This window comes from Chionomys nivalis, chromosome 13, assembly GCF_950005125.1.
Source record: "Chionomys nivalis chromosome 13, mChiNiv1.1, whole genome shotgun sequence".
Classification (NCBI taxonomy): Eukaryota; Metazoa; Chordata; class Mammalia; order Rodentia; family Cricetidae; genus Chionomys; species Chionomys nivalis.
In genome coordinates this window covers 20,752,465-20,766,984 of record NC_080098.1, presented here as the reverse complement: position 1 = coordinate 20,766,984, position 14,520 = coordinate 20,752,465, and the positions used below count along the sequence as shown (strand labels likewise).

Here is a 14,520-nt window from a genome sequence, read left to right as displayed (position 1 = left end):
TGTGTTCTGTGTGTTCTCATCCTTAGTCACAGCACTTCTCCCAGCGTTAGGATAGAGAACAAGGCCACTGCTAATGAGGCTAATATAAAGAGACTGAAAACCCCTCTCTTCTCCAGGCTTTGAGAGCGCTCACTGGAGTGCCTCAACAATGCTTACCCTCTTGCATAAAGTCAAACCTTTTCTACATTCTGTTGTTGTTGTTTTTCAGAATTTCAGAGTTTGAAAAGAAAGCAAATAATCGTTCTGAGATTGAGACCCAGACAGAGGGGAGCAGAGAAGAGGGTGAAGAGGACAAAGACCCAGAAAGTGTGGGTATAACACTACTATGAAACTATCATACATAGGGCTGGAGAGATGGCTCAGAGGTTAAGAGCATTGCCTGCTCTTCCAAAGGTCCTGAGTTCAATTCCCAGCAACCCCATGGTGGCTCACAACCATCTGTAATGAGGTCTGGTGCCCTCTTCTGACCTGCAGGCATACACACAGACAGAATATTGTATACATAATAAATAAATATTAAAAAAAAAAGAAAGAGAAAAAAGAAACTATCACACCCCCTTTGGTGATGTAGCTTTGAGTTCAAGCCTTATGTTGTGCTGTTTACTTTAGAAATGGAAACTTTTTGTTTGTTACTGGATATTTTCTATTTTTTTTTCATTTCCTAATCCTAGGTTTGAACTCCATGTCAATCACAGTAAGATGTATTCCAATCTGTACTACATGAAACATGCATATCTCTTCTTGACTGATGTTACCCCCTAAATCCTTAAGCCAACAAAGTCCACCACATGGAAAAGACATTTTGACTATGTTTTGATGAGCTCATTTGTGGACAGGGCTCTAAAACTTTTAGGATTGGAAGATCTTGCTTCTGTCTCAGCACTAGTAGGAACAAGGAAGTTGGCATGAAAAAAAAATGTTCCTGAATATATATATTCAGCGTTGTATGGTGACTCCGGGATATGCCTTTGAGCCTGAAGAGTCTAAAGCTTAGGAATAGTTCCCAAAGCTAGGAAGTTATGGTACTCACAGAAGTCCTTAAGAGAGAGACATAAAGGGATCCTTTTGTTCACTGTATTCATCAATACACATACACATGACACATACACACTCACACACATACATACACTGTTTGCTACTTCCTTCCCTTTTTTCCCAGGGGGTGAGTCAGGGAACGACAGCATCTTACTGTGCAGCCGTAGCTAAGCTCTGGTGAACTATGTAGCCCTGGAGAGGAACTCTTGATGCTCCTGACTCGGGCGTGCTAGGATTACAGATGTGCACCCCCTTGTCTGACTCTGAGTCCCTACTTTAAGGCAATGGAGAACATTTCGAAGTCTGACACAATGGTGCACACCCTTATAATCCCAGTGCCTGGCAGGCTGAGGCAGGTGGATTTCAAGTTTGAGGGCAGGTTATGCTCCAGAGCAGGTTCCAGACCAGCGTGGTTACAAAAGGGAAACAAAGGAGGAAGGCAGTGGGGCAGAGGGCTGAACACAGTGAACATAGGTGAAGAGAGTTCTTCTGCGGAACAGCACACCATTAACTGAAATGAACCAACAGTTATGGGAAAGTATTGACGTTTCTAAGCTGTCCTGAAATAATAGGCAGACTTCCAGGAAAAGAGCTGTATAACAGAAATAATAACATGAACTAGAAGCAGAAGTAGGCAAGGCAGTAGGGTCTGAGTCTGTCCCCAGATAAATAAGATTGCACTTTGTTATCTCTGGACCTGTGATTCCTGAAGCATGATTAGGGTGGGGTTTAACAGTAAATCCATTATCATGCATGCTCAGACTGATAGTTGCTCTACACGGAAATAGAAGCATACCCAGAAGACTGCTCTTCCCACAAGGCACTTGAGGTTTTGCCCAGATTAAATCTATTTGGGGTATCAATCAGTGTTAGCCGGATGCTAGTGGTGCGGGCTGTTTCTCACACACGGTTCATGTCTGCTCTGATGTTTCTTATGTGAATGTACGGCATTGTCTATGTGATAGGTTGGAAGCGAAGTGGAAATACTGAACGTACGGGTGACATCTCTGTTTAAGGAGCTTCAAGAGGCACACACGAAACTCAGTGAGGCTGAGCTAATGAAGAAGAGACTTCAAGAAAAGTAACAACTCAGTTCATTTTATTGCATGATTTATGAAGTGTGTTACTATATCAAAATGATTTTGTTACTGTATTCCTGACTGAAGAAAAGCAGGGACCTATCTGAAATATGGTTCAGAAAAAAAAGAGTTTTGATGTTGGTGTTTAAGCCTGAAGCCATTGTCACCTGGGTCACGAGGACACAGGAGGGCTCGGGTTGTGCTGTGAAGAGCACCAGCCTACGTGACCGTTGTACAGAGCTGTGGATTGATAAGCAAGCAAAAGATGTCTGGAATGAGCATAGAATCGGGTGGGGTCATTTAGAACAGGCCCATCCCAATCAATCATTTGAGTCATTAAAACTGGCATAGTTAGTGATGATTCGGCCCTTGCTCGTTTTTCTTGATTTAAGGAACTGACAGCTGAGCATTTAGCTGATGGATTGGAGTGCTTGCCTAGCATAGCCAAGGCCCTGTCTAACACCCAATACTGAGGTAGGCCTAGGAGTAGGAAAGCCGCCCCAGCCAGGAGTGGTGGCACAATACTTCAGTCTCAGCACTGGAGAGGCCGAGGCCGGAAGGTTGGTAGTTTGAGGCCAGCCTGAACTAAATAGTGTAAAGCGGGGTGGGGCGCTCGGTGAGCAGACACCAGACCTGACAACCTGAGTTCTTTAGCTCCATCCCCAAGGACCCACAAGATGGAAGGACAGAATTGATTCCCCCAAATTGTTCTTTGATTTCCATTTGCACACCCCGACACATACACACAAAGCAGACAAGTAAATAAAAATGTTAAAGAGGTGTTAGCCAAAGCTAGCAAACCAAATTAAACCAAGTTGATGTCACACTGGTCAAGCAATTTAACCTCCCCGAACCTCAGTTTTGTCAAAGTTCATATGATATGCATATATTGTGATATTCGATGTATTGTGAGATATTGAATTGCTTGGCATTAACACCTGCACATGGCTATCATTTATTTGGTTTTCCTATTATTCTGTTCAAGTTCTCTTTCTCATCTCTAAGAGAAGCTCAGGAGCTTTCCTTCCCTCTTACTGAATCCTTGTCAGAAATCCAAGTCTTTGTGACAGACACACTTTCTAAACTCTGAAAGGCACCCAGGGATTTCAGTATGAGCTGCTCGTAAGCAAGAAGTAAGGAAGAAGGAAACAGAACAAAAAGCAAGTAGGAAGCAAAGAACAAAGTATTTTATTTGCCTCCATGAATTTTGTACCCCTAACACACTCTGTATTTTAAGTCCTTTGGGGATTTGCGCAGAAGCCACGGGACTGGCAAAGCTTGGTTTCTCCTCATGAAATATTCGTCTTTTCAGGTGCCAGGCTCTGGAGAGGAAAAACTCAGCCACCCCATCAGAGCTGACGGAGAAGCAAGAGCTCGTGTATAACAACAAGAAGTTAGAGCTGCAGGTGGAGAGCATGCGTGCTGAAATCAAGATGGAGCAAGCCAAGACAGAGGATGAAAAGTCAGTGCTGGGCACGGGGAAGCAGAGATTCCTCTGCTTGAGCTTTCAAGGCTGTTGGGGAAACAAGAGCAAGCGTACCTGTGACATTTCTCTCATGATTCCATTTTTTAATATCATGTTTTAATAGATCCAGGTTAGCCACTCTGCAGTCAACACACAACAAGCTTCTTCAAGAACATAATAATGCACTGAAAACAATTGAGGAGCTAACCAGAAAACAGGTATTTATAGAGAAAAAATAGACTTCCATAGTCCGGTGGATGGAAACCATTGAACATTTTATCTTCAAAAATAAATAAGTAAATAAATGCATAACCCCTCAACTCAGTCTGTTTTCAGAAAGCGCTTTGCAGTTATCAGTAGCTTTTCCTGCTTGTGTATGGACACGGTGCTGATGTTCACCAGGCAGGGCCTGGCTTTTCCTGTTTCTCGGGGACCCTCCTGTCTCTGGATCCCAGTACTAAGGCTGCAGACAAGAGTCACCATCACGTCTGGCCGAGGCTCTGGACTCAGGACCTCACGCACACAGCAGGCACTCTACGAACTGGATAATCGTCCAGCCCTTTCTATTTCATTAAAAAAAATAGCTAGGCATGGTGGGCACACCTTTAATCCCAGTACTTGTAAGGCAGAGGCAGGTAGATCTCTGTAAGTTTGAGGCCAACCTGATCTACAAGGCAAGTTTCAGGACAGCCAGGGCTGTTAACACAGAGAAACCCTCTCTCGAAACAAAAACAAAACAAAACAACAAAGAAAAGACTATTGTAACCTAATAGCTTTTAAAAAGCATTTATTTATCTAGAGAATGAGTCTCTATATAGCCTTGACTAGTCTGGAACTCACTATGTAGACAAGGCTGGCCTTGAATACAGTGTTCTGCCTATCCTTGCCTCCTGAGGGCTGGGATTAAAGGTATGAACCATAATGCCCAGCAAGGAACTAATCCCTTTTAAATATGAACGTGTTTACAAAGTTAAAGTAACAAGATAAATAGCAGTATTCATGCCTGAGAAGCTCATCAGAGTAGGGCTTGTTGTTATTGTGTATTTGACAGTTATCTGATGTTTGATGTGTGCTAAAGATCTGAATTCATATACTGTGAACAATGCTACATTCAGGATTACCTTTTAAGAAATTGTTTTAAACAAGGAAGTGATTACTTACAAATCACAAGTGACCACAACTTCCTGAATGAATTGTCATTGCTAGGTAACACTAGAGCTGACGGTTTTTAAGTGTAAACCTTTCTCTTTTCCTAAAGTAGGCTGTATCGTCTCAGAGCCATTTCTAGAATGAAGTTGTGTTTTTTTTTTTTCAGGCAGAAAAGGTGGACAAGATGATGCTGCAAGAACTTCATGAAAAGCTGGAGCTGGCAGAGCGGGCTTTGGCATCCAAGCAGCTTCAGATGGATGAGATGAAACAGACCATTGCTAAGCAGGAGGAGGACCTGGAGACCATGGCTGTCCTCAGGACTCAGGTGAGACATGGTCTAGAACATGAGCTGATCAGAACACCCAGTTTTAGCTCCCAGAACCCATGTCAGGCAGCAGCTCAAACCCCTTGTAACTCCAGTGCAGAGAACACAACACCTTTTTCTGACTTCTATAGGTACTGCACACACGTGTGCATGCCTGCACTTGAACATATGAGCACACACACACAAAAATAATATTTTTTTTTAAAAAAGAGAAGAAACCTTGGCACCAGGTGCAATGGTGCATTCTGCAATCTTAGCACCCAGAGGGCAGGACATATGGCACAAACCCATGACTACAAGTTTGAAGTGAACCTGGTCTACATATGGAGTTCCAAGCCACCCAGGGCTACATAAGGAGATATTGTCTCAAAATACAACAAGACAAAAGAATGCAAAAGATTTAAAACTGCTGTTAAAACAATGTTCAGATCACTTTCATTCACTATGAAATGGGTTGTTCCATATTATAATTTGAGAACAATGAAATCATTGTCATAATGTATCAGTTATCTATCTACTTTGCTATATAGCAAATTATCCCCAGAGCATAGCAGCTCAAAAAGAACCAAACATTTGTTGTCTCACGTACAGATTCTATAGGTGAAAATCCAGGAGCAGCCCAGCAAGGGAGGGAGGCGCTTTGGCTCAGTCTCTCATGAGGCTGCACTAAAAATGGACTTGGCAGGCCATTTCCAAGATGACAGTCACATGGCTGTCAGGAGCCCTCCCTGTGTGGACCTCCCCAGAGGCCTGCTCATTGCATGACAGCTGACCTCAAAGCACATGATCCAGAGGAGAGCAAGGCATGAGCCACAGTACCCTTATGAGCTGGGTTCAGAATCCACTAACCACCCTTCTGTGGCATGCTGAGTTACACAGTCTGGCCCCCTTGTGGGAGGAGAGCACAGAAGAATTTCAGTACCAGGACATAAAGATCACTGGAGCCACAGTGGAGGCTGGTGGCCACAGGTACAGAGAAAAGGGCTTAATTATGGAGAGTTCAGGGGAAATAAGACTTCTGTCTAGGTTCAAACACTGACGTAACTAAACAAATGTCTTTTTCAGACAGTCTTGCCGTGTAGCCCAGGCTAGGCTAGATAGAACTCAACGTCCTCTTGCCTCGACCTCTGCAACACTGAGATCACAGGCTAAGACTGGGGACTATTAAGTTCATTCATTTGAAAAATTATGGCGAATTCGTATTTCCAGGACTTTTTAAAGTCAGGGTTTTGCTGTATAGCCCAGGAGTTGTAACATAGACCTGAATAGACACATGATTCTCCTGCCTCCGTCTCCCAAGTGCTATTCTGAGGACTTTTTTGATGAGGTGAAATAAGCAGCCAACATAAGACCTCACACGTCCGGAATTCAACAAATACTATTTATTTATTTATTTTAAATTTAGCTTAAAACTAACATTCTGATAAACCATTTACTATCTGTTTTTCCTGAATACTATTTTACTGAATTAATGATGCATGCATTCCTTAAGTCATTTGTTTCAATTCAGTTTGGTGGCTCTCAGGGTGTAAAGCACCCACATGCACACAACTTATATCTACTGTTTAATGGCATTGGAAAACCACGGCTTAGTACAGCAGGTGGCAGCAGAAGGCTCTGTGTCATTCCCAAATCATGTCCACCCGTGCGCACTGACCCTGACCTCAGACAGGGTCATCGCTGAATCCACGTTCATCTCCATAGTAACTTACTTACCTTTTCCTCTAACAGATGGAGGTGTACTGTTCAGATTTTCATGCTGAGAGAGCAGCAAGAGAAAAGATTCATGAAGAAAAGGAGCAGCTGGCCCTGCAGCTGGCGATTTTGCTGAAAGAGAACAACGACTTTGAGGATGGAGGCAGGTAAGATAAAGCAAGAGGCGACGTGGCAGACAGGTCGGCGCTCACAGAGGTCCGCTGTAGAACCCATGTCCTCATTCGCATCAGAAAAGCTCTCCCTACACCTCATATGTTCGTGTTTCCCACAGTTCAGCTCAGAGCAAAGCTTACAGAAGCCTGTAGGAACCTGGCCCACTCCCTTGCTTTGAAATAAGCTGTAAAAATAACATTCTGCATCCCAGTGTCTTACCCAGCCTTAAATTATCTGTTTTTTTAAAAAAAATACTTACCAAATTCTGACTTTAAAGCCTTTTTCTTTTTGGTTGTGTGAGACAGGGTCTCTTGTTGTAGTTTTTTTTTATTATTATTATGTATACAATATTCTGTCTGTGTGTATGCCTATAGGCCAGAAGAGAGCACCAGACCTCATTTCAGATGGTTGTGAGCCACCATGTGGTTGCTGGGAATTGAACTCAGGACCTTTGGAAGAGCAGGCAATGCTCTTAACCACTGAGCCATCTCTCCAGCCCCTCTGTTGTAGTTTTGGAGCCTGTCCTGAAACTCGCTCTGTAGACCAGGCTGGCCTCGAACTCAGATCCACCTGCCTCTGCCTTCCAAGTGCTGAGATTAAAGGTGTGCACCACCACCGCCCAGCAAAAACTTATTTTTTACTTTGTTTGTTTGTTTGTTTGTTTTGGGGCAGGTCATACCCTGTAACCCAGATCGGCGTAGAACTTGCTCTGCACTATGTGCTGACCTCAGACTTGTCCTCCTGCCTCACTTTCTAGAGTGCTACTGAAGATCAGGCATACACCAAATGTCTGGCTTACTGAGTTTTTAAAATATGTTTACATAGAAATAAAATAATACAAGTGGTATGTGTACCATTCTAAATGAACTGTTTATTTCATTTGCTTCAAGTATTTTTTAAAATTCTCTTTAAACAACTTTTATTACATTCATTTTTGCGTGGGCTATGAATGCTTCCCACAGTTTGTATACAGAGGTCAGAGGGCAGCTTGCAGGAGGCAGTTAGTTCTCTTCTTCCTCCATGGGGTCCCAAGAACTGGACTCAGGCTGTCAGCAGCGCCTCTGCCAGCTCAGCCGTCTCACCAGCCCCAGGAACAAAGGGAGGTGCAGCATGGTATTTTTAGCCAAAGTTTTAAGATTTATTTATGCGTATAAGTGTTTAGCCTGCATATTTGTATGTGCCCCACACAGATGCCTTATGCTAACAGAAGTCAAAAGAGGATATCCAATCCCCCGAGTTGGCATTATAGATAGTTGTGAGCCGCAGTGCGGGTGCTAGGAATCAAACTCAGGTCCTCTGATAGAGTATAAGTGCTCCTAACTACCCAGCCATCTTTCCAGCTCCCAATATGGTGTTCTTTAAGGAAGACAATATTGATTCTGTCTGTGTTTAAGTTACAAAATGATCATTATAGCTATTGTTCTGCAATTTTATTTTATTTTATTTTATTTTGAAAATGTGGGTTTTGTTTGTTTTGGTTTTTCAAGACAGGATTTCTCTGTGTGTATCCCTGGCTGTCCTGGAACTTGTTCTCTAGATGAGGCTGGTCTCGAACTCACAGAGATCTGCCTGCCTCTGCCCCCCCCCACCTGTCCCCACTGCTGGGATTAAAGTTGTGCACCACCACTGCCCTGTGAGATTTTTTGGGGGGGAGTTGTTTGTTTTTTTCTCTTAGCAAGTGAAATAATTTCTTATATTTAATTGCCATGTAATATTTTGATCCAGAAGTATGCTTTTCTCTCATTCATTTTTTTAATCAATAAAGAGTTAGTCTATTTCCTGATTTTACAAAGGCCTGCCTAGTATTTTTATCATATTCTGTCCTGGTATTAGTGGCAGTTAAGAATCAAGTTAGAGCCGGGCGGTGGTGGCGCACGCCTTTAATCCCAGCACTTGGGAGGCAGAGGCAGGCGGATCTCTGTGAGTTCGAGGCCAGCCTGGTCTACAAGAGCTAGTTCCAGGACAGGAACCAAAAGCTACTGAGAAACCCTGTCTTGAAAAATCCAAAAAAAAAAAAAAAAAAAAAAAAAAAATCAAGCTGGAGAGATGGCTCAGTGATTAAGAGCACTGACTGCTCTTCCAGAGGACCCAGGTTCAATTCTCAGCACCCACATGGCAGCTCACACCTGTCTGTAGCCTCAGTTTCAGGGGACCCAAAAGCCTCACAAGGACATACAGGCAGGCAAAATACAAATGGTCATAAAATTAAAATATTTAAAAAAAAAAAAAAAGAATCAAGTTAGAGCCAGGTAGTGATGGCACCAACCTAGAGTCAGGCAGATCTCTGAGTTCCAAGACAGCCGGGACTATACAGACAAAACCTGTCTCATAAATGAATGAATGAATGAATGAATGAATGAATGAATGAATGAATGAATGAGAGACAGAGAGACAGAGACAGAGACAGAGAGAGAGAGAGAGAATCAGCTTAGTCCTGAGTTCAGGGTGGTGCAATTTTGTTCTATAGCACTGGTGGATAACCCAGGGCCTTGTGTATGCTAGGCAAGCACTCTGCCACTAAAGTCACCCTCAAGTCGAGACTCTGGTTCTTATGAACTTCAACTTTGTTTTTTGACTCCTTTCCCACCCTCACAATTCTATTGGCTGTTAATGGTGTCCTGTTGCAAGGTTACAGTAGTGTGGCTTTTGATCCCAGTAGGCAGTCCTTGATGGAAATGCAGAGCCGGCATGGGGCAAGAACCAGTGACTCTGACCAGCAAGCTTACCTGCTTCAAAGAGGTGAGTCACCCATGAGCTAGATTTTCAAGGGAAAACCCCATTACATTGTATAGAATGGATCCCAAATTAAACTAATCAAAATACAGCACCTCTTATTTCCCCAGAATTCCAGTCTCCAATTCCAGCCCAGCCTCTTCACCAACAGCGCACTGTTCACTGATCTGCGTCACCCTCTTCACCAACAGCGCACCCCAGTGCACTGTTCACTGATCTGCGTCACCCTCTTCACCAACAGCGCACTCCAGTGCACTGTTCACTAACCTGTGTTACCCTCTTCACTCGATCCGAGCCTCTATGTGTATTTACTTAGAACTTGAACCCAGATGCTCATGAAATGCAAGACAAGGCAAGGTCAAAAATGCATGGTGCTAGATTTACTATGCAGGTAACAATGTTCTGTAGTTTATAGTAAATTATCAAAAGGGAAGTGTTATCCTTGATTCTACATAGGAAAAAAATTCAAAGACATAGCATAACTAGGAAAAAAAGTTAATGGCAATGCTCTACCAATAAGATGTCATCTTAAATGTCACAGACATAAAAATGATTAAGCACTAGGCCATCCCAAGTACCTTTCACACTCTGTCCAGCTTTTGTTGCTGTTGCTGTGATAACATATCCCTGACAAGAAGCTACTTAGGGGAGAGTTTATTTCAACTCGCCTTTCCAGGTAGGCTATCTATCACCCACCACTGCAGAGTGAGGCCACAGGAACTTGAAGCAGTCACACTGCAACCACAGTCAGGAGCAGAGAAGAGTTCAAGCACGCATGCCTAGAACTCCGCTAGCTCTCTCATGCTTACCTAACTCAGGACCCAAACCCCAGGAATGGTGCTCCACACGGTGGGTTTCCCTGCTAATCAACAGACTCAGGACAGGCCCACAGACACGCCCGCGGGCCGCTGATCTAGACAGTCCCTCGCTCTTCCCAGGTGACTCTTGATTATGGCAGGATGACAGTGAAAACTAGCCATCACACACAACCAATCACTTACGTAGTACAGCAGTGTCTTCACCAGCAGCAAAACATTGGCATACATAGCAACCCGGATAGTGAATCTGGGGCAATCTCTCTGGACATCATTTCGTATTTCCTCTCTGTCTGTCCCTCCCTCCTTCCCCATGCCCTCAACAAAGCCTGTTTATAGGAAAATAAGTTAAAAATAAGTTTAGTAGCCAAGTGTTGTGATTTATGCCTGAAATCCTAGTTCTTGGGAGACAGAGACAGGAAGATTGAGAACTTCAGGCCAGCCTGGGCTATTCTTTCTCAAAAAAACAAAATAAAACTAAGATTAATAAACATATATGAAAAGATCACAGTGAAGCCCACTGTTCTGAATAATTAATATGAATTGATAAAGGAGCTAGAGAGATGGCTCAGCAGCTAAGAAGACTTGTTGGTCTTTCAGAGGACCCAAGTTCAGTTCCCAGCACCCACTTCAGGACATCAAAACTGCCTGTTACTACAGCGTTAGGCGGTCTGACTCCCTCTTCTAGTCTCTGCAAGCACCTGAACACACACAGCACACATACAAACACACATGAATAAAAAAAATAATAGAATGAGTATTTTACATATCTGTGTATATAGTAATTAAAAATAAAAATCCTAAATCACAAAATAAGTCCAAACAATAAACATATGCATCCATGGAGCAGGCACAGAGGAACTAAATAGCACACAGCCTGACTTAAATGTTAGCCTCGGGAACTTTCAGCATTGGGGAGAAAGGCTCACCTTCTCAAAAAGTTAGGTTGGAGTATGGCAAAGAAAGACACTAGAAGTCAACCTGTGACCTCCACGCATTTACACAAACGTTAGCATTCCCACACACATATATGCGTACAAACATCTATACCCCCCACAACCCACAGTGATAACGAGTTAGCTTAACATGCCTGAGGCCCTAGTTTGACCCTCAGTATTGCAAATAAAGCAATAAAATAAATAATAAGTCAATAAAATAAATCAATAAAAATGTTCTAAATTTGCTTACCACAAGCCATCTAATAACCTTTTACATCAGAAATTCAAGTAATGTGCTTTGAAGCAGACATATATTAAAGGTCATTTTCTTTGTCCTACTCCAAAAATTTTGCACACTGAACCGATTACTAGCCTAGAGTCTAAAGAGCCAAAAATGTGATCCATAGAAGTCGGGTCAGAGAAATGCCCTGGAAGCAGAAACACTTTTCAACATTAACGGCAAATTTTTTGATCCATGATCTACTTAGAGTTGGGATATATTTCGAATACGTTTTGTGAAGAACATCGTGGCAGTGAGAACATGTGGAGAGGTGGTGGACAGGAAGTAGAGACAGGAGGGCAGGGGCAGGGTACCTGAGAGCCCCAACACCACGCAGTGACCTATTTCCTTCAGATAAGCTACACCTTCTAAAGGCCCCACAGCTTTCCCACCTGCCAGAGTGCTGCCATCCGAGGACCAGTCCAAGAGCCTCTGGAGAGGCGCTTCATCCCCATACAACAAGGCCTTGCTGAAAGCCAGGGGGCCTCCTCTCAACCCTGCCGAACCTCTGTGCCTGAGGCTGCGCCTACTGCTTTCCACCTGGCTTCCCCACCTCACTGATATCCCAGCAGAGTGGTACTTTCACACATCCTGGAGGGTTCACCATCTACTGAATAAAGGAGACTGTTGTCTGCTTCTGAGAATAGGCGTGTCCTTCCAAGAAACTTTTTCTTTCTAGTCTCATCCATCTCTTACTTTAAAAGATTTATTTATTTATTATGTATATAACATTTCTTCCGTGTATGCCTGCATGCCAGAAGAGGGCACCAGATTTCATCATAGATGGCTGTGAGCCACCATGTGGTTACTGGGAATTGAACTCAGGCCCTCTGGAAGAGCAGCCAGTGCTCTTAACCTCTGAGCCATCTCTAGAATTCTCTGTATTTGTAGTCATAATTTCCTCTGATGGCCAAAAAGTATACATTTGTATCCAACAGATACTGACTGCTAAGTTTGACAGATGCTCACATTAACCGTCTGTTACTAAATTCAGCCCACAGTGGTCTTGGATGGAACTGATGGCACATGGCTTCTTGTTTATTCTCAGGAGCCGAGGACATGAGCTGGAGACAGCAGCAGCCACAGAGTCTTCCGATTCACTCTTGCCCCAAATGTGGAGAAGTTCTGCCGGACATCGACACACTACAGATCCATGTCATGGACTGCATCATTTGAGTGTTGTTGCAGCTCCCCAAAACTGTTGGTAAACACCCCGTTTTCTCCTCCGAGACGTGGACTTCTGTCGTATTTGTTGTCACACAAACCTTTTTGCCACATTGTCCTTATTTCAGGAGAAGGAAAGTGTGCCCATCCTAAGGAGAGCATCTTCTGGACTGACAGGAGTCTAGTAGTGGATTCTAGTTACCGCCCTTCCAGTAGGAGATCAGTGTTTTTATGTTTACTCCTAAGACTTACTGAGAGCAGTCAGCCAGAATGCCGTGTGTTTCGAATGACATATGTTAAGGATCTTTATGAGGCAAGAGGATGAAATGGTAAGGAAACATGTCTGGAGTGTTTTTCTAGGCAAGTCTTCACCTGCAGGTGTTTTGTTGTCTTATGTGTAATTATTTGGCTCTCTGCCTGAGCACTGTGAGCTTTCTATTGCTATCGGGCCAGATGGGGGCTGGGAGTGTGGCTCAGGAGTGGAGTGCCTTCCTACAGCTGGACAGTGTGAGGATACTGTCGGTCTTTTTTGTGCTGGAGGTATATGGGCTAGTACAGCACACAGTATAATTTTAAACAGAACAGCTATTTCCTTCCCAGATGAAGTAGAAGCTTACAAACATCAGTTATTACAAAATAAAATTTCACTACAAGTCTGCCCCATGGCTCATATATGGCCAGTGACATTGTAGTATGTATGTTCTGTATTAAGCTCATTTAACTTAATATAACCTCAACACTGAGATGCTTTATTCATGTAAACAGGAGCAGGTCCTTTCATAGAGGGTCAGCACATGTTCAGACGAGATCCCTGCTAAGCTGGTGAACAGAGTCAGGCATGTGGTGCAGAGCACACCTGCAATTCCAGCACATGGGAAACTGAGCCTGGCGATCACCAGCTCATGGCCAGCCAGGACTACACAGAATAAACAGGGATTCATCATGAGCTAAACAAGTCACAAAAGTGAACAGTATCAACTCCTAAAACATTTAAGAGAAAATGAGAAGGTCTGCTTTGTTGCTGTTCACCATAAGACCGCTAGTTAAATACACATGTGTGTGTATTTAAATAGAATCAAAACAGTTGATTCATTGCAAGGCAACTTGCCGTCCAAGTTACAGTTACCTCCATGCCTGAGCGGCTACCTGTACTCCAAGACAATACAACACTATTCTGGTTCAGCAGTAGGTAGGTTTGATTCCCCCATTTGCACCCTAAGGGACAATGTTTGTTAATGACATTTCTAAAATGACTATGACATTTTTTCTCTTCTTATATTTTCTGGTACAAATTTCTTTCCTATTTTATACTGGATAAAGTAGATTTCCATAGTATCCCAGACAGAGGAGGAAATCTTTCTCAATGAAGTTACTGGGAAAACCCTTTCATTTTGTTCAAGTATCGTTATCTGATAAATCCAAACTGTGAATGAGAACTCAATGGTCTTAATAAGACTATGGCCGTTACATTTGTTTGATCATGAAGAGGATTACAAATGAAGGCAAGTTCAAATTCAGACAATTCGAGAGCTGTCTGTATACCATCTTCATAGCAGCATTTTCTGCAGTAGCTAGAATACAGCGCAACCTAGGTGCCATTCACCCAGACAAAGAAAATGCGATACACATATATACTGAAGTAGCAGTCAGCCTTTAAAAAGAAGGGAC

The 14,520-nt window shown here is 43.1% G+C and overlaps 1 protein-coding gene across 3 annotated transcripts in view; it reads left to right on the top strand.

The window, feature by feature from the left end:
- Optn (optineurin) overlaps positions 1-14,108 on the top strand; it is a 40,127-nt gene extending 26,019 nt beyond the window's left edge. For 2 of the 3 annotated variants that reach the window (XM_057787668.1, XM_057787669.1), the window contains 8 exons: positions 209-308; positions 2,001-2,116; positions 3,427-3,576; positions 3,704-3,797; positions 4,895-5,053; positions 6,785-6,915; positions 9,579-9,661; positions 12,737-14,108. In XM_057787668.1, coding sequence (XP_057643651.1) covers positions 209-308; positions 2,001-2,116; positions 3,427-3,576; positions 3,704-3,797; positions 4,895-5,053; positions 6,785-6,915; positions 9,579-9,661; positions 12,737-12,864 — 961 coding nt within the window. In that variant the 3' untranslated portion in view covers positions 12,865-14,108. The remainder of the gene's footprint in view (positions 1-208; positions 309-2,000; positions 2,117-3,426; positions 3,577-3,703; positions 3,798-4,894; positions 5,054-6,784; positions 6,916-9,578; positions 9,662-12,736) is intronic. The other variant, XM_057787670.1, reaches the window with a different exon arrangement.
- The last annotated feature ends 412 nt before the right edge of the window (positions 14,109-14,520 follow it).